Source organism: Echiichthys vipera (assembly GCF_963691815.1).
Source record: "Echiichthys vipera genome assembly, chromosome: 14".
NCBI classification, from domain to species: domain Eukaryota; kingdom Metazoa; phylum Chordata; class Actinopteri; order Perciformes; family Trachinidae; genus Echiichthys; species Echiichthys vipera.
The window spans coordinates 16,814,889-16,835,717 of NC_139839.1; the positions used below are offsets into that span (position 1 = coordinate 16,814,889).

Below are 20,829 nucleotides of genomic sequence, written 5' to 3' on the forward strand. Positions count from 1 at the left end.
ACAGACGGCTCTTCGTCACAGAGCAATAACCGTTAGGTAGTTGGCTGTTAGAGGGCCCGACAGGCTGTCCTTCGCCTTTAGGACTGATTTCCAACGGACAGGCCTGAGTGTAGGGAGAGCTGATAACCTCTGAAGTGCTCAGTACTTTTTTACATTGATGAAAACCTTGATGGCTCCAGTGAAGTCAGCAGAGAGTAGAACCTCTGTGTGATCTGTCTTTAGGGCTCCTGTAGGAAGGACAACACTGTTTTATAACACTGAAATGACAATGTCATGAAATCTGCACGCAAATTAATTGAAGCAAACAGACCTGAGGGTATCGTTTCAGAGTCTGTGGAGTCCAGGCTCTTACACTCTGCTTCTGGTTTGTCTGCTCCAGCCTCTTGTGGAACAATAAGACCTGGGTGTGGTGCAAAAATGGCTGAGGTGACCACTGCATTGTGTGCTGAAAGATAAGTAAAGCTTTAGTGTCGGTTCAATCAAGGGGACAAATTCATTAGACAGATACTTGCTTTAAAAGTTGTCATTCAACACGCAGTTACCTTTAATTCCTTCCCAGAAGTCATTGCGGTCCCGTCGTACAGATGTGAATTTACTCAGGTCGTGATAAGTGCTCCAGATGTACACGTACTTATCCTCTGAACCACTGACTATGAAGGAGTAGTCATGACTATAGGAAAATAATCCCACAGTAAGTAAAGATGCAGAGCAACATATGTACACAAGACTTTTGGGACTCAACTGCTGCTGGTTCAAAATGTTCAAGTCTAGGGATGTCGTGGTAAAAGATTTTGATATCATGATTATTGCCAGGAAATGTCACAGTTTCAAGCTTTTATCACAAATTTATTATTGGACATTATGGAAGGAAAGAGATGAATTATGTTGGTCCTGTCCTGCAGAATCAGAATCAGAAATACTTTAATAATACCCGGGGGGAAATTATTTAATATTATTATTTACATAAAACATGTCAGCCTACCTTGATTGAAAATAGAGTTACAGATGTACTTGTAGAACTGGAGTTACACTCAGCCAACTACGACATATCCCCATAATATTCAGTACAGTGAACTACTCCAAGCTGAGTTTAAACGATTTCAATCCAGCTCAGTAATGTGACATTCACTAGTTACGTTTTGTTTTTGTTTTTTTACCTTGATTTGAGCATAAAGGGGTGGATGATTTATGGAACATTTTCGAAATGTTGGACCCTTTGCAGTCACTTTTAAATGGCAAGCTTTGCAAATTGGACATCTATCTTCAACAACTGCGCGATCATTTTGTAGATATCCAAAATGCTCACACGCTGTCTATTTAAGGCACTATTTTGGCAGGTATAAGGCTGGAATATCAGTTGCGTCTGATGTTTTTACAGCTCTAATTCACAATGCTTCATGTGAGTGGCACAATTCTCTCACACAAAAGAAATGCATGCACACACAAACGCTTGTTGCGTGACTCGCAAGAAGAAATGTCACCTCGCACACAAACATGACAGGGCAAAAATACAGGAATCAGGACAGCATAGTTATTCTAGCTTAATTCAATAAAAAATTACAGTTATGAAACTGACATTTTCTAACTGCGGTTATGGCAAAATTGGGTCATCACGACATCTCTACTCAAGTCAAAGCTACATGAAAGGGAACCATCCTCACCTGAAGCTCGCCTTGATCTGGCTGCTGCTGTTTACATAACCTTTGTATTTCATGGATAAAGACAAGTCCCTCAGGTCATAAAGGCGAATGCGGGAATCATTAGAGGTCACCAAAATCTATTAAGGGGGAAAGAGAAAATTCAAAAGTCCGGCTGACATGGGTCATTATAGGGACATCAAACATACTGTAGATGTATTTGTTGTCAGGTCAGATGTTACCTTGTTCTCTCCAGGAAGAGGCTCAATCCCAGTGATTTTGCGTCCAACTTTGTTTCTGCCTCTGGTGGACCTCACATGAATTTGAGTGTGGTATTTCAGACGCTAAGAAATGGGAAAAACAAAAAAACAAAAACAAAATGACATTTAACCTGGAATGAATTCTGTCACAACAAAAAATTGATAAATACGTAATGCAACTATTGCATTAGCAAAAATAAAAGTATCGCGGCTGGGTACCTCTGTGTCATAGAAGATGCATCGGCCATCATAGGTGCCGATGACAGCATACTTCCCATTTTGGCAGAAGTTAGCTGCTGTGATGAGGCGTGTTTGGCCGTCCACCTCATTCCACAGCGCCACCTTCTTGTCAGGAATGTTCCAGAGACGTAGTTTTCCATCCAGAGAGCCGCTTAAAAAGTATCTGTCATCCTGGGAAACAAGGAGCAAGGGTTACTTTAAATAAAGTCAGTGAGACAAAAGAATAGATGTGTAGATTTGTGCTGAAAGGCGTAACGCAAGATGACTCCACTTACTCTGGGATGGAAAGCGATGGCTGTGACAAAATCTATGTGCTGGAAGCAGCAGAGACACTCTCTCCTGGATATGTGCCACAATCTGACTGTTTTATCCATGGAAGAGGAGAGGAGGAAGAAATTCTAGATTGACACAAAAAAGGGGAAAAAGTGAGAGGAGAAATAAAACCAGTACTGACATCGTCTGTAATGTGTGAAGAGGAGGGGTAAATGGATAAAGAGTATCACGTCACCTTTGACCAGGACAGGTCCAACAGATCAGCCGTATGACCTTTATACTTGCAGAAGGGGACTTGACGGAAAGGGGCATTCCTGTCTTCTGTGTCTGGGTCCTCTGGAGCACTTGCCTATGATGAGAGTACAGTCTGTTAGGAGTCTCAAGACTGTACAAATAAAACATTGCAATACTCACGCCATTACTAAAATAGCTTAAAAATAGTTCTTATAAATATTTTCTGGAAACACAAGATGACCCACCAATCAAAAGGTATTATCAATCTCACTCACCCCAGGATCGTCAGATTTAGAGGAGCATAAACTTTCCTGAGAAGGAGAAGGTGAAACTCGACCTGTAGAAACCAAAGAAAAGGAGCCGAAGCTGGGCATCAAAATTAAAATAATCAATCACTGTTCAACAACGAAAACTATCTGAGGTTCTGGTGAGGTTACCTTCTGTGTTGTACTTTAATCTCATGTTATTGAAGTAGTCAAAGGCAGTCTTCAAGACCCAGATGCGAACCACATTATCTTGGCCCGCAGTCGCCAGTAGCCGCCCACAGTGAGAGAACTTCATCGTCCAAACGGCCCCCTGAGGAAAAAATAAAGATGCTGTAATACGAGCATTCATTGGTGCACATATCCTCTTAAATGTTAATAACAAACAAAAATATAAATCCAAATGAAATGAAAAACTAAAATCCGCTTACCATGTGCTCTCCACTCAGGTCCTGCACGACCTTAATCTGATCAAAGTCAAAGGGCCCCTTGAAGCTGTGCGCTGCCTTAAACTTGGCAGGCCGGGTGTACGGCATGCCCTCATCATCACTTGATGACGGATCATCCTGATCTGTATGGAACACTGAGCCCACGCCAAACAAAAAGCATGACTGAGGTTCTAAAAGCATTTGCAGCACCAAGAGCATTAATGTTTCTTCAGCAAAACATTTTCAGGGTGAGAACTTGATGTTTCAATAGCGACAGTGCAAAGTGAATAAAGCGATTTGTACTGTAATATTCTCAGCGTCCACATCTATTTAGAAATGACAATCTCAACTAAGTCTCTTCTGCTGCACTTATCTGTGCTCTGCGTTTCATTGTACTACAACCATGCTTTCAGGAAATGTACTTTGTAATGTTAGTTCTGGGGACAGCACAAAATATATAAAAATGCAGTTTAAAGCAGTACAATGACAATGTTGGTACTTTCCTCACACAAAAAAAGAAATACAAGGTTAGTGTCGTCCTGAAATCTAATAATCTGCGCAAATGCATCAAACTGCTATGTTCATTTACCTTCATCACGCACACTTTTCACTTTGTTGACTGCCTTCTCTCCATATTCCTCAGCTAGATGCTTGGCCTTCTTCACAGACTTCCCCAGGAACTTTTTAAACTGGGTTCTGTTTTTTTTTTTTTTTTAAAAAGGGGGGGGGGGGGGTTGGAACAACTAAATATTATTTTCTATATTTGATCATGTGGTGAGAAAGGGAAGAAAAAAAAATTCCGGCAACGTGCTACAAGAGGTGAGCGATCCTTACGTTTTCTGTTTTAGTTTTCCTCCATCTGTGTCTGCCAACGGAGCCTGAGCCTTGTCATCGTCATCTGACTGCGCTGCATCATTCCTGAGAGGAAAAAAATAGAGCAGATCAACTTCCTCTAGAAAATATGCCTATTGTTTTTTCATGATTCGCCTTGAAAAAAGCTTTCACAGAGGGAAAATGTTGCCTGTGTTTAAATAATAATAAAATAAAAATCACTGCCAACAAGTGTGATGCTTCCTACAGCAAAAAGGTTTGATAGTGAACTGTTTGGTTTCAGTATGTATTTGTACATCTGTTGAACTCCTGGACAAAGCAACACTTTTGTTATGATTTGGCACCATAAATAAAATTGAATTGAACTTATTCTTCAAAACCCACCCTGCGTTTCTCACAGAACAATTCATTTATAGAATAAAGGGTTGAGAAACATACAGATATGATACGGATTCGACATCATATGTGCCAATCAAATTAAACAAACTGATCTGCAAAAATCATGTTCTGCTTACGTAATGTACTCCTTGGTCCTCCTCATGATGTGCAGAGTGAGAGGGTTAATCCCTGCAGGAAGTTTTTCTTCTGCTTGGATTAAAGGGATCTCTTCCCCAGTGTCCAAATTCTTGATCATCACACTGGCCAGGATTTCCTGTTTTAAGATAACACACATTACACACATTTTGTGCATAGATGGCTGGTGGAAAGGATGTGTAAGAGGTTGGGTTATGGCTCGGATTCAAGCTACATAAACGCAATAAAATCAAACAGGACTTACTTCATCTGTCAGCTCTCTACCGGAGTTGGAACGTGGGCGCTGAGGGCCTGGAGTTTGTGCTCCACTCTGAGATGAGGCTGGATCATCCTCATTTTCCTTAAAAAAAAAAAGGAAAGCAATGGATAAGCAAATTAGTACACCGTATATCGTTTACTTTTTGAGCATCTCCGGATGAAAAAGAGGTCAGGGTTGCAGATTCACCGACCTGTGCTGTCACCACTTTGTCCCCACTGGTGGCGCTGGCCAGATCCAAGGAATGCTGCAGCTCTTTGGTTAGACTCCTCACTGTGCTGCTAGGAGACACCAGGCCAGAGGGCTCCAGAGTATCGTCGCTAACTGCAGACACTGGACGATCATACAAGGCAACACTTAATCTAAAAAAATCTGACCATCTTTTATGTTTGTATATGAGAGCAGCAGTTTCCATTGTAGCTGATTAAAGATGACAATCAGATAAGGCCATTTGGCCAAGATACTAGATAAGTAAAACCTCAAATATAGACAGGGGGACGCTATGAGCTGTTCTTCCATTCTTTCAAACACATGGTTACTGTATTCTGGTAGCATTGTGCACATTTAACCCTTTTGTGAACAAAAGGTTAACTAATAGTTCATTGTACAAACAACTTATAAAATAAAGGTTATCTATTACACAGGATGTGTGATAACACAATAGTGAAAATAATACTTTTTCAACATTGTCCACACACACTAATGTCCTAAAGCTTGTAAATGTCAAACGCTTAAGAAAGTTACTTATCCAGTGATGTCTGACAGGTTGAATTCAACATTTATACAACACTTTGGATCAACATAACACTTATGAACTTCAGTGCTGTATACTGTGAACTGTTCTCTACCTTCCAGTCCACTGGGCCTCAGACACTCCTGAGACTTCTTGGACGGAAGACTCTGCCAAGCCGGTGGGGGTGGTCTGGGTGGCGGGCCTCCGCTGGGAGGGGGTGGACGTGAAGGAGGAGGCTTCTTGGTGCTTGCTACGATGTCTGGTTCCACTGTGAATTGTCGCGGGGGCTTCATAGGCCCAGAGGAGTCCGAGTCAGCCGCCCTGTCTGTAAATGGGACCTGGTCTAAGATATCTGCAGGTCTCTGCTCCTGCTCCCCTTCTGCAGCCGCATCAAGCTGACTCAGTCTTACAGTGCAGGTGATGTCTGGGGGCTGAACACCTTCTTGTTCTTGTGACCCAACTGATGGCCCTGGAGGATCTGCGAGTTCAGGGGCAGGTACAGAGCATGCTCCGTTTGTTTCTGCACGTTCCTGTTGTTCCTCAGGCCTCTCGCCAAGCTGAGGTTCGACCGCTGGCGCTGCTAGCTCCACAGGAACTTCCTGAGCATTATTCTCTTCCTCTGGTTCCGGTTCTGCTCTTACATCAACATGTAGCTCATCTAACAGTTGAGCCACTTCACCAACACTTCCTTTTTGACTCTCCTCAATGATGCTATCAATGATCTATGAGGAAGAGAAAATAACAGCTTGTTAATTTAACAATACAGCAACTCTGATGCAAGTCCCCATGTTCAGCTCAACTGAAACATAAACATGTTATTGGCTGCACTCGCACCTTTTCTTTCTTTCCTTTCACAGCCGGTCACACAAAACAAAAACATAAGCGTGATACCCACATAAAAACCTGGAAGGTACAACAAAGGACACACTACAGGATATGCCATTTCTGAAGCATACCATCATAGTTATCTATGAAATCCACAGTAACTTCCACCTTTCTTCTAAAAAAACAAAGGAAAGCCATCTCATGCAGGACACTGTGCGATAATAGAGACAACCATACCAGTAGGGAATCATCTCGCTGAGTCTCAGATGCGGCCACCCCGCAGCTCACATCTTGTGCAGCATTTACTGATTTCTGTGAAAGCTGTTCAGAAAAAAACAAAAAAAATGTTTTTTACCAACAATAGGTAGACATTGGAAATAACAAAAGGTCACATACAAGCTTTGATTTATCGTATCGTATCTAACTAAAGAAATACAAGTCTACTGAGCACATTTCTTACAAAGTTCTCATATCCAACCAACTTTTAATTGTCCCTTTTTTTGCATTTGAAGCAGACATCTTGCCATGAGGGCAAATGTCTGTGACTGACTCCGAAAACAATTCCAGGGCATTTAGGCTGACTTTATCCATGGATGAAACGCTGTTTTATGAGGCAATTTCCTTTTGCTGCAAAATCAATCAATGTTTGGTGTGTGAGCCAGGTTTACCCCTGGGTCCATTCAAATGTCAGTTCAGTTTTGTGTTAAAGATTAATTAGTTCTTATTTGTGAGCAAGTAGAATTTGACTTTCAGTTGTAACCGTTTGTGTGAGGAAGGTAGGCAGAGCAACAAGGCCAGATGATTCATTTACATTATATTTGCATTTTCCTATTTTATCACTATGAGGCAGATATGACAAAGGGTTGATTTTTTTGCAGTCACTAATAACCCATTACTAAACAGGCTGTGTTAATGTTTTCACACAGGGTACCAATATCTTACCTTGAAGTTACTTAAGGTTGGTGCAACTTCAAGGAGAACTACTATAGACACTGCAGCCGCCTCTAGATAATTAAACACTTGTTTCAACACACATGTTGAAACAGTGTACTGTTATAGTAGGGGTTAGGTCCATTAGCCGTTCCTGCCTAAATCTGGTAAAACACCCAGTTCCATTAACGCCCTATTCTGGACTATCTTTTTTCAACTAGTAAAGAGTGAAGCAGTAAACAAACAGGTCAACATTTTGCTAAAGAACCCACACAAACAATCTTTCTGCGTAAAAAACTACCAGAAGTAATTGAACTCCAACCCTATGAATGAGGTACCTCCACTTAATTTTCATACCTTGGTAAAACTACGTCAGAATAATCTTTTCAATAGAGACTCAGCAGATACAACCTTGTTTCAACAGTGGCTGGGCTAAGATAAACATACCTGAGGCGAAGGAATGACGAACTTTGCAGGTGACCTTAAAAACAGAAAGGCACACAGTTCAAACAGGAAATGAAAGTCAGTGTCTTAAGTCCAACAACCTTAAACAAATCTAATCTGACACAGAATATGTCCTCATGAACGATTCAATGAATGTACAGTATGTCAATTATAACTCCTTCATCCAAAATGAAATGCAGATTTTCAGACCCAGCGTATCAAACACACTCTCTGGACTTGTTTGCCAACAAATGTTGAAGAACAAGACGCAAACAAGAATGGTCTTAGATTCAGTGGTGAGCTGAATGTTGTTGAGTAAATACAACTTGATCCATACTAATCAAAAGCAACCAGATATGGCCAAAAAGGTCTACAATTTTGATTAATCAGATTCAGCTTTAATGGCCAAGTAAGTGTGAACATATACAAGGAATTTGACTACAGCTTTTTGTCACACTCAACATAAAGACACAGAAATAGAAATATATCTAGAGCTAAAAACCAGGATAACAAAACGAGTGAAGGTAAACTAAAGGTGAAGTTGTAAACATAATGACAATGGTGCAGGGTGCAGAGTGCAAGGGATCCTGGAAAAAATAGGGGAATATCAATGTCACATGTTGATTTGTAGTGGTTTTGTAGGGACTTTGGCCAATAACTGTTCATCATTGTGACAGTCTGCGGGAAGAGACTCTTCTATGTCACACTGTCTCTAATGGTTTTGGAATAATACCGTAATACCATGCATGTAGGCCTCCACGCAATTTATATAGAGTCCACTTGCTATAATGTAGTCCAAAAGCAGAGGGACAGTTTCATTGCTTGTGCCCACCAGCCAAAACCTCATAGCTCCCACAAGGACAGTCAGTGAAATATTTTTGGTTTTGTACAATAAACAATGTTTCTGAAAGTAAATTGTGGATTTGATCTCAGGAATAACATCATGTGACTTTAAGTGTTGGGATTGTCTTTCCCTGCACTGACATCAGACAGCTGGTGAACTCAAGTAACGTTACTACATGACACAGTTTAATAGTGACAGGGGCAGTTATTTGCAGTTTAGTTAGGCTGTCTATAGAAATTAGAATTTTGTAAATTCAATGTTAGTTAGCTGTCATTGCTAACTTGGCCAGATACTTGTGGTACGAGATAAAAACCATGGATGTATAAAGGATCAAAAACAGCAGAACAAAGCGCATTAGCCACTGTGATATGAAGTAATATGATCAAAAAGTGTGTCCTTACACTTTGGGAGATGGAGTGAAATGAACGTCCTCGGGAGCATCATAGAACTCTTCGGTGTCGCTTGTATCTGACGCCATGCTAACATGAATTTAGCTCACCAGCTGGTCAAATGTAGTCGCCAGGCAGCTGCTCTAAAAGCCTAACCTGCGAACGGGAGTGTTACACACACACATGCACTTGTCTCTCTATATACTGCCTTCTGTATATTTATGTTTAAATTCACAAGGCTTGACCCAGACTTCCCTCTCCAACGTCACGCCATAACGTTACAGTAGCCGAATGCTAACAGGCTAACTAATTCACTCTGGGCGTCCGACTGACAACGCCTAACTGCTAACTCGCTTTCTATCCTCTCACTAATTTGTCTCGTTCACAGCACAGTATCTTCTATGGAAGCAGGCACCCCCCAAAAAGGCGTTTTTTTTAACAACAGCATACACTTGGTCAGCTGTCAAGCTAACGGGAGCAAGTGAACCGCGTCATAAACAAACCAGTAACACAAAAAATACATCTGAGTGAGGTGAGTCAAAGGGCGGGGCCCAGGCGCTCTTCTTCTTCTCTGAAAAAAACACCGTTTAAGGTGCATACCGCCACCTACTGTATCGGAGTGTGTAGCACCAGGCTTCATTTGTTGACCTATCAAAGTTGTAAACACAAACATTCTAAATGTGTCTTAGTTTATTTCCTGTTGCAGTGTATGTGAATGACATCAGCTGGACCAAGGCTGTTGCCTAGCAATGGAATTCCATTCAAATTCCATTGCTAGGCAACAGCCTTGGTCCTATGGTTACATTCTTCTATTATTTAAAATAATAATAATTAAAGGTTGAATATGGAGAATGAGCAGAACACCGCCATCCAGTCGCTGCCACAAAATATAATTCCAGCAGTCGTGTTGCCAGGTTCGTTGCAGAGTGTGACATGTGATCAGCCTGCGCCATGTCAAGTGATGAATCATACAGCGTAACGACTAATTTCAACTAATCAGTTAATTTCACAACAGTATTTAATGTGAGCCAACTGGAAGTCTTTCTTTGAGTGGTGTGTACGCGATAAGCTAGCTCTCAACTCAAAAGGATTCCTTGTTTCTGTAGCCTAACAACAGACAACCCTGGCAACCTGCAATGCCCAACGCTATCCGGCTATGAGGTTGTGACCTTACGCCCTTTCAAAATAGCCTTGTATTTCTACAACGCAGCAGTGCCGTGGTCCCGTTGTTTGAACAGATCTGTAATTGTCATTTCACCTCTTTCTTATGGATGAAAAAGGTGTCTAACTGACATTAGAGGTGATCGTAATTGTTCACATGTTCTGCCATTGTGTCTGTCTTGTTTCAGCGCAGCACTTGGACCCGGAAATCGTATTTTGAAAGGGTGTTACGTCAGACTGACCAGCTGGATTGGCTGGTACAATGTAAACAGAACGTGACAGAAAGTCATTGTCAAACCTGTCAATTTAAAAAAAAAAATGAATTCAGTCTAAATATTTTTTTTTTTTATGGAAAAAGCAATACTTTCATTCTGTACCCCTCAAAACGCCCTGTGGGTGTAATATTTTAAATAATATAGCTTTTAATAAAGATTCTACATATTCAACCTTTAATAATGGAGAGAGAAAACAAAAGAAGAAAAAACTAAACAACTGGAGAAATATAATATGATATCTTAATTCTGAGGTGTACATACACGAGTGAAATACTGGATGTCTGCTCTGAAATGTGTGTACAAGGTTTTGTTTTATTATTCTGGCGCCTTAGCAGATAACAAGTCCTTGGGCCTTGAGATGGCTCGCTCACTCTCTGTGTATAGACCTTTTCAATGGAATTCCATTGCTAGGCAACAGCCTTGGTCCTTGTTAACATCCTGTCAGCTGAACAGGAATCAAACTAGGACACATTTAGAGCGATTATGTTTACAACTTTGAGGGCACTTTGTCTCTTTAAGCATTTGGTTATGGATGGGACTATGCAACATGCTGTACCAGATGTTTCTCTGATCAGATCTATGTGTTCAACAAAAAACTCAACCAAGAACAACCTGAGGCTCTTTGAGTTGTTCTTTATTGATCATCAATTAGTACAAGTTTTCTTCATCACAACAACAAAAACTATATTTTATGATCGAACCCTGATCTTTAAGAAAACTATCACCCTATAGCAATCCCTAATTTTCCCTAAAACCCATCCCTGTTCTGATTCTTAAATCTTATCACGCAAGATATTCCTTTCCAAATCATAAATTTGCCACATATTTATCTGACATGCACTTATCCATTAAATTAAGTGTTGACTTTAATCCAGTGTGTCCAAATCTATATACCGTTCTCATTACCCTTCACTCCATAATGAGCTAATTCCAATCCCAACTCTTTGTATTCTCAATAACATCATAAATATTTCCAATAACAAATACAGGTGCTCTTCTTCTTCTACTTCACAGTTGTGACAGTTAGGGATAGTTTTGACGTGTGAAAAAACAGGGATGGGCTCTCATGTGACATGGGATGCTGAGTATATGGAGGAGTATGGCAACACATCATCTAAGGATGAGAAGGGCACAACCCCGTCTCCATCAATGGGACTAAGTGGAGAGAATCAGCAAAGTCATATACTCCAGCATCCCGTCCCACACACCACCAGGCCCAGAAACAGCTTCATCCATGGGATTTGCTTCACTTTGACAGTCACTTTACCTGACACTGACACTTTACCTTCATATACTTTTACTTACCATCTCTAGGCCGATATATAAATGTATCACTTCAAATTATGCATGCATATAAATACTATATACATCCCTGTTTACATTACCGTTTATTCATTTAGCAATTAGCGTACTACGAATATATACATTTGAGGCAGATACCAATATAGATATTTGTCTATGTAAGAAATCCAACAACAATATGGGAGCTGATACATCTTTACTTTACACTTTCTTAAATGTATGTAATAAATCAATCTGGCCACGATATGTAAGCTTCACATGCAGGGCATTTTAGTTTGAACAATTTATGTCTTATCAAGACTGTTTGTAAATGACCTCACATTCCTTCAAGCCATGCTGATTGATTCCTCAACCGATCAATCTATTCATTATTATGTATTCATTATCATATTCTTAGTCTACTCTTGAATCCTGCTGTTGGGCACTTCCTTGTGTGATTTTTTCTTGGACCCTGCAAGATGTATTTCACAGTTCGAACATGGCCTCCTTTCCTAGCTGCCCCATGTACATTAAAGCTTTCTGCCTATCCACTCTAAAAACCCTTGCAAACTCTACAACGCTTTATTCTGCTTCTTCCTGCTTCTGGTACACTTGTTACCCAGGGACACTCAGTGATAACCAAAACATTTCTTTTTAAATTGAAAATTATGCAGAAAAAACTGATTCTGGAATGTGTGTGAGAATCTTTAATTATACACTTGTCAAATGTAATACCGTGTTACTGTATATTAGTTGGATGCTTCTTTGAACAGTTAAATTCATGTGAGAATTAAAACATGCACATTAATTAGCAGCTGTGGGTCCCATTCATTCACACATAGCGTAGGCAGACAAACTGTAGCCAACAATTCAGCAACATTACCACTGAATTTGGAACCTGTTCTAAAGCGTGTTTGTTTCAGATCAATGCATCCTATGATTAATACTGAGCTTGCAATTTAATTGATGATTAGAGAGGACAAAAAGGTGATGGTGCTACAGTACAGGACTGATTATTGAAAGAGTCTCAGTGCATTGTAATGAATGCATACACACCGTAGAACATAGTTGCATTAATATTATCAAGCGTAGATTGTATATAAATTGCAAAAATAATCAATGGCATGCTACAGTATATAATTTCCCTGTGTTTAAATGCTGACGACTAACGATAAGGGGTTGAGTCTTTCTTTATCTATCTTTTCTTCATCTTTTGTATAAAAACGTAAACCTATTCATTAATGATGTGTGTGAGAGAGAGGGGGGGAGGGTATTTTACTCTAGTTATGCTAATAATGAGAATTATGGGTAGTTGCCAAATAGGCAGTACATTTTTTTGTAAAACACCATTTTGTAAAAAAGTTATAGCTTGAAATCGTATTTTTGATCAAATATGAGTGGTCCCTTCTTTTGTTAATGATTTCCCTGTTTTTTAATACTTCCACTGAAGTGCACTGCAAATTTGTCCTATGGTTTGACATAAAATAAATCAATTAAAAAAGTCTTGATAAATATATAAACATACATGAAAGAGTTTCATACGGAGCCCCTCTGGTGACATTGGCTTTTCAATCCAATGTCGCCGGGGGGGCTCTGTAGTTTCATCTTCATTGACAGACACTTATTTTCATATAATGTTATTTATTTGATATGACATTTTGCATAACACCATTTCCCCCCATGAATTGGCCTTGGACATTTTCAGTAAATGCGAGTCAGACTCTGCTGACATCCTTATAAAACCGTTGAAAATTGTACCAAATTAAGATGAGTGATGTCTTCTTCTTCCATAATTAAACACTGAACTGTTTTTATTGAAGATATTTTGAGACAAACACACATTTTTGGTTCTTTTATGTGTGTCACACTATAGGACATTGTGTCAAGGACAGACATGCATTAAAGAGGAAGTACGAAAGCCTTTGCAGATTGTAGGGTTGTGTTGAGAATAGCACTCCTTTTTTTTATGATATGTTTGGGAAATCAATAGACAGTATATTCCAATCTAAGAAAAACCATCCATATTGTTTCCCCCATAACATGTGGTGACATTTTATATGTCAATCATCATTTTTTGAAGTATAATTGCTGCATTTTTCGTTTCATTTCTGCATCTGTCTCTTGTGGGACCTTCATTCTTCTATGCTATGTGGGTCCTCTCTCTATACTTCTGTGTCCTCTCTCTCCCTCAATTTTTTCTTTCTGAATTAAATGAGTGAAGTACCACATTTTATACTTATTTTCACAACAGTAATTTCTACAAAAATAGCTGAAAATGTCTGAAATAAAGTAATAGTTGTATTTAAAAACGCTGGATATGGTCAAAAAAAGAAAAAGGAGTTAAACAAATCATGTTAAATGATTTTAAATGATTCTTTAAGAAATCTTGTCCTGTTGTGTGATACCTGCCACTGTCACACCGGAGGACATTTGTGTCACACCAAAGGAAGTTTCAGCCTTTTGTGTCACTTAATGACCATGCTATACATAGCTAACCCAACATTAGCAGTTAGCAGGACGCATTTGCTAAATTTTCCAAAATGATATTCTTTAACATACAATTTTTAATAAAAGGTCTGCGACACCAAATGACAAAAAACCCATAACACTTATCCAGTGCCATGAAAAGCTAAATATTTGAACAGTTCTGAGACAGAGACTTATCATGTGCACATTATGGGCTTCACAGGGGTCTTCAGTAACATGACCTTTAAAGTTGTCCTTTAACTAAATAAAGTTGAATTAATTAAAATTGTGACGACTTGCATCAACTTCCTACACTTTTAAAACATATATAGATGAAATAAATGATTGGCATTTACTAAAGTAGACACTTGTTACATTATGTCTGAGGTATTTAGCAGCATTTTTATGCTTTTATTTTTATTATATAATAGTTGTAATTTATTGAACCGTGCTTGAGACATTTACACCAAAGGACAATTTTAGATTTAGCTCAAAAATTAAAGAAATCTAATGACAAAGCAGTTTTTATGACAACAGGTCGTTTTAAAACAAAGAAATGTTTAATCCTTTACTTCATTTTAAGTCATGCCAACACTAACTATATTCATTTTTGGCTTGTGTGACAGTGAAATTGCCATGTCACGCCAACAACTCATATATATATATATTCTCTAAATTATATATATTAAGCCTACTTAAATCAACCTCATATTTAACCCCCAAAAATCGTACTTGTGAAAATGACCTCATGCATGGCACAAGGGGGTCTTCATATGAGTGCTGCTTTACATCAAAGTCAGTGTATGTGTATGTGTGTGTATGTGTGTGTGTGTGTGTGTGAGTCTGTGAGTGTGTGTGTGTGTGTGTGTGTGAGTGTGTGTGTTAGTGTGCGCGCGCGTGTGTGTGTGCGTGTGTGTGTGTGTGTCCTTGTTAGAGTAGTTTTTAAACATTAGTGATGTCCCCTCTAAGTTCATACTTGTAACAGGCTATCATGTCACAGTCCTAGTTACTACTTCTGGGCGATCAAAGACACACTTTAATTAACCATGATTAATAGTTTTTTTTTTCCCGAGCAACGCAACACATGCGTTTGTCTCTGAGCACAGACGCTTCACAGAAAGACGACTCCTCTTTAGAAACACTTTATTTAGTAACGGAAGTTTTGAGCCAATGAAAAAAGATTGCCATACTCTTCCACCAATGAAAAGTGCGGATGCTACAGCTCTCCTAGTAAGCGATAACCGCATTGGATAAAACAAGGAAGGGAGGCTCCGATGTATAAGTGGATTTGAGGGGCTGGGAAGGAAAACAAGGACGCTAGTTAACGTTATCTCGTCTTTCAAGGTATGGAATCTGTTTTTTAAAAGTTTGTAGAGTGTATTTAAGACACACACGGCGGTTGAAATAGCATATATTATGTATTAAGCTCAACAAATACCAGGTTGACAGGTAGTCACAGTCATATGTTGGTGGTGTCAAACCAACCCACCAACCAGACTTACTCATAAGTAACCCAACTAACTCGTGTTAATACCCCGGTCTTTCACGCTGTCGGTAGTCAAGCTAACGTAGCTAACGGACAATGTCTAACTATAACTATGGTAACCACCACAGTTGGGTGTTCTAATCGAACGTTCTTTCAAGCTAGCCACTGTTAACGTTGAAGGGTTAGCTCGGGCTAGTTAGCCTTAGCCTGTTCCCTCTGGAGATGTAGAGACTGTGTTCAGGCAACATGGGCAGAAAACTGACAGCACTGCCTCTTGGGACAATATAACCATCTATGCTGGCTAAATAAACACGAACGTTTTAAAGCACGATAGCCCTATAAAGCCTTTGCTAGCTAACAATTCAGCTACCTCGCCGTGGACTTGTAGTTTCTCCCTACATGTAGGTGATCACACTTAGCTTTTTTAAAGGACTCGCACTTCATGTCCGTCTGAGAGCTCAGCACACAGGGGCGAGCTGTCAAGTCCATCAGTTTCATGTCACTTTAATGTGTTTACAACAACGGGAAGTAACAATCGAGGAAACTTTACCGTATCCAAATCCACCTGCGTGTACCAGTTGTCATTAAAACATCGAGACATCGTATTACGACCATTTTATTTTGTACATCGTGTTAGATGACTTTCAGCAAGAAGGATGAGCAAGAGTGTTCTATCAAAGCAGATATTTTTAGCTTTAATTAGCCTAGTTCTTCTGTGTAAAGCAACAAGTTATAACTATGATGCAACTGTCACATTTTAGCTTGGGGATGGGGGCCGAGAAACGCCCACATAACTAAGTTGTCATCAACTTCTGTGGGACATTTTACATAAAAAATGAACAATAATGAAAATATTTGATTTGATTTGACTTACGGTGACGGAAAGAAACCCCCAAAAAATAGAGCACAAATAGATTAATCAATTCTGATTGATTCCATCAGACAACAAAAAGTATGTGTTGGAGAAGGGGCAGGCAGAAGCCTAGTTTATATAGTATTTTATATACAGTGGGTACGGAAAGTATTCAGACCCCCTTAAATTTTTTACTCTTTGTTAAATTGCAGCCATGTGCTAAAATCATTTAAGTTCATTTTTTTTCCTTTTAGTGTACACACAGCACCCCATATTGACAGAAAAACACAGAATTGTAGACATTTTTACAGATTTATTAAAAAAGAAAAACTGAAATATCACATGGACATAAGTATTCAGACCCTTTGCTGTGACACTTGTATATTTACCTCAGGTACTGTCCATTTCTTCTGATCATCCATGAGATGGTTCTACACCTTCATTGGAGTCCAGCTGTGTTTAATTCTAATGATTGGACTTGATTAAGGAAGCCACACACCTGTCTATATAAGACCTTACAGCTCACAGTGCATGTCAGAGCAGATGAGAATCATGAGGTCGAAGGAACTGCCTGAAGAGCTCAGAGACAGAATTGTGGCAAGGCACAGATCTGGCCATGGATACAAAAAAATTTCTGCTGCACTTAAAGTTCCCAAGAGCACAGTGGCCTCCATAATCCTTAAATGGAAGACGTATGGGATGACAAGAACTCTTCCAAGAGCTGGCCGTCCAACCAAACTGAGCAATCGGGGGAGAAGAGCCTTGGTGAGAGAGGTAAAGAAGAACCCAAAGATCACAGTGGCTGAACTCCAGAGATGCAGTGAGGAGATGGGAGAAAGTTCAAGAAAGTCAACCATCACTGCAGCCCTCCACCAGTCAGGGCTTTATGGCAGAGTGGCCCGACGGAAGCCTCTCCTCAGAGTAAGACACATGAAAGCCCGCATAGAATTTGCCAAAAAACACATGAAGGACTCCCAGACTATGATAAATAAGATTCTCTGGTCTGATGAGACAAAGATAGAACTTTTTGGCCTTAATTCTAAGCGGTATGTGTGGAGAAAACCAGGCACCGCTCATCACCTGCCCAACACCATCCCTACAGTCAAGTGTGGTGGTGGGAGCATCATGCTGTGGGGGTGTTTTGCAGCTGCAGGGACAGGACGACTGGTTGCAATTGAAGGAAAGATGAATGCGGCCAAGTACAGAGATATCCTGGACGAAAACCTTTTCCAGAGTGCTATGGACCTCAGACTGGGCCGACGGTTCACCTTCCAACAAGACAATGACCCTAAGCACACAGCTAAAATGACGAAGGAGTGGCTTCGGAACAACTCTGTGACTGTTCTTGAATGGCCCAGCCAGAGCCCTGACTTGAACCCAATTGAGCATCTCTGGAGAGACCTCAAAATGGCTGTCCACCAACATTCACCATCCAACCTGACAGAACTGGAGAGGATCTGCAAGGAGGAATGGCAGAGGATCCCCAAATCCAGGTGTGAAAAACTAGTTGCATCATTCCCAAGAAGACTCACGGCTGTATTAGCTCAAAAGGGTGCTTCCACTCAATACTGAGCAAAGGGTCTGAATACTTATGTCCATGTGATATTTCAGTTTTTCTTTTTTAATAAATCTGTAAAAATGTCTACAATTCTGTGTTTTTCTGTCAATATGGGGTGCTGTGTGTACATTAATGAGGAAAAAAATGAACTTAAATGATTTTAGCACATGGCTGCAATTTAACAAAGAGTAAAAAATTTAAGGGGGTCTGAATACTTTCCGTACCCACTGTATATATATATATATATATATATATATATATATATATATATATATAGCTTATATTGTCCTCCCCCCACTTTACAATACATTGCGGCATTGTAACAATACAATACAACAATGAAACATCATACTGTACAAAAATAAACTAATTGTCTAAACTAAAATATTCACATTGCTATGAATTTTCAATTTAATTATCCACCTTAATTGTTAGAAAATAAGCATTTAGATTGTTTCATTTACATTTTTAAAACTGTGTAACTGTGAGACAGAGTTACTTGTGATCTGTAGCACATTAGATATTTTCTTTTTTTTGCGACCCGTTTCAGAAAACGTACATGCGTGACTAATTGTATGGGAAAGATTTCTCAGTTACATCACTTGAGATATTTTCCACTATTACTATAAATTCTATGTAAAATGGTGAGCAGACTGTAAAACATTAAAAAAAAAGCAAGTTTGGTTCAAAGTACAGATGTAAAACTGACTTGCAATTGCTGAGTCAAAAAAATGAAACAGTTTTTCTTGTAGGAAATTTTATGTTTATTTTTTTAGAAGATCGACTTAAATTCAGATAATGAAAGAACCATGTTTATGTGTTTAAGGTGCGGTTTTGGCGAGGGTATGGAGCACCCTGTACTCAGAGGGGAGACAATGCCCATCGGACTACATGAAAGGTAATGTGCAATGTCTCATATTCCATTATTTTGCTAGCAACTGTGAAAATGTGTAATTATTCACTTTAATTAAGCACATTCCACTTCTTTGCACAAACTCTGGCAAAGCAAAGGGGACTTTTAACTCAGGATTGATGGTTGACCATTCTTCAAGTGTATACACTACAGCAGTTATCAGTCGTGGTGTCAGTCGTGGTGTCAGTCTGGGCTAGGAAATGGCTTCCGCCCGCAATCGGAGGTGTTAATCAGGTAATCCATGATTAGAGTATGGGGAAGAAAACAGCATGGCTTTGGCACTCAATGACCAATGTTGAGAACCACCGCTATGAGTCCTACCAGGGTGTCATGCAATGACTTGAAAGATATTACAGCATTCTGCTACATTAATTCACCTGCGGCAGTTTCCCACACTTGAATGGCTTGTGTATAATGTTTTCATTTTTAACTGTGCCAAGTCTTTTTAATTGGAAAACAAAATAATCTTTTTACAAGCTGACCATATGAGTATTTGCAAAACAAAAAAACGGTGAGGAATCTTGTACTTGTTCTCAATTTCTAACAAAATATCAGCAAATAATGAAAAGTTAGTGAATAGCATAACTATATCAAGAGCTAACATCTCACACATCATACCGTGGCCACCAAATTTAATCCCAAATTCTCTTAAAGTTATACTCCATAAGATTTTCATCTGTTTAATTGCCTTTTAAGTTAATATACATCAAAGAGTGGGTTAAAACAATGGTGATTGATCATATGACCCACTAATTAAAGCACTTCTACTTGCCTTTTTGCCAAGTATTCAGATATCCGTGTCTGTGGTGACATTCGCGGGCTAGATGTAAATAAGCCGCTATGTTAGTGACGCTGCTGACAGCGGTTGGTCTGTTGGCCCAGATCGTCACCAACAGTTATGCTGCGTTCACTTCTAATCATAAATCCAACTTTTGAGTCAGGCTTGTAGTAAGGGTAGAAGTGTAAATCCCAGTTCAGACCTAAGATTCGTAATGCAACGAGTTGAAACTTGCAACTACTTGCAAACGTGCAGGTCTGCAACGTTCTGAAACCTGCCCGTTCGGACCAAGGAGATGAGAGGAGACTGTGTATCATCTCCATAGCAACGCCTCTCTGTACTTCTGCTCTAACCTCCGACTTTTCAGGCTTTTTCTCGTAGCTGGATATTATTTAATTTATTTAGTTATAAAATATAAACGAGGACAGAGATAGTGGGATACTCGCTACAGCAGCATTTCTATAGAGATGAAACACTCTTTCACACACCTCGTTCATAACCTCCTTTTCAACAGGCTGACAGTTTGTCAGTGACTTGACCTGCGGACTTTGCTAAGACTTGGTTGGCTGTTGAAACAGGTGACGTGTATAACGTTCTAAAACCAGCCGCTGCCGATTTGACAAGTTGAATCGCTGACGACGACATCAGCCGGCTGGATTCGCAACGAGACGGGTCAGTTTACACCTCTGCGACATTCTAAAACAGTTGCGTTGCAAATCTTTGGTCTGAACTAGGCTTAATAGGAACGTGTGTGTGTTTATGGATTTAAGAGGGTGACATAGAGGGACAGACTGGAAGTAGAGAGGTGAATGTGTTTCAATAAAGCTGCAAAAAATAAATAAAATACAATTGTCAACACACATAGTGACCATGAACGTGACAAGATGGAGGCTCTGAAAGAACATGCTTGCCTGCAGTTATATCTTACTGCCACAGA

The 20,829-nt window shown here is 39.6% G+C and overlaps 2 protein-coding genes across 3 annotated transcripts in view; one reads left to right on the forward strand and one right to left on the reverse strand.

The window, feature by feature from the left end:
* Window positions 1-93: 93 nt before the first annotated feature.
* wdr44 (WD repeat domain 44) lies at window positions 94-9,512 on the reverse strand. The gene is made up of 20 exons (XM_083927663.1): window positions 9,134-9,512; window positions 7,892-7,925; window positions 6,752-6,835; window positions 5,805-6,411; window positions 5,150-5,289; window positions 4,945-5,040; window positions 4,682-4,818; window positions 4,170-4,253; window positions 3,925-4,031; window positions 3,339-3,490; window positions 3,082-3,220; window positions 2,920-2,981; window positions 2,646-2,759; window positions 2,413-2,535; window positions 2,117-2,308; window positions 1,880-1,981; window positions 1,662-1,777; window positions 543-670; window positions 311-445; window positions 94-227 (listed from the first exon to the last, which is right to left on the reverse strand). The coding sequence occupies exons 1-20, from the start codon at window positions 9,208-9,210 to the stop codon at window positions 139-141; spliced, it is 2,718 nt and encodes a 905-aa protein (XP_083783789.1). The 5' UTR covers window positions 9,211-9,512; the 3' UTR covers window positions 94-138.
* Window positions 9,513-15,567: 6,055 nt separating this feature from the next.
* Window positions 15,568-20,829, forward strand: part of klhl13 (kelch-like family member 13) — a gene marked incomplete at its 5' end in the record, with an annotated part of 39,302 nt that continues 34,040 nt past the window's right edge. For both annotated transcript variants that reach the window (XM_083927079.1, XM_083927081.1), the window contains 2 exons: window positions 15,568-15,648; window positions 19,028-19,099. In XM_083927079.1, the coding sequence (XP_083783205.1) occupies window positions 19,047-19,099 (53 nt within the window). The remainder of the gene's footprint in view (window positions 15,649-19,027; window positions 19,100-20,829) is intronic.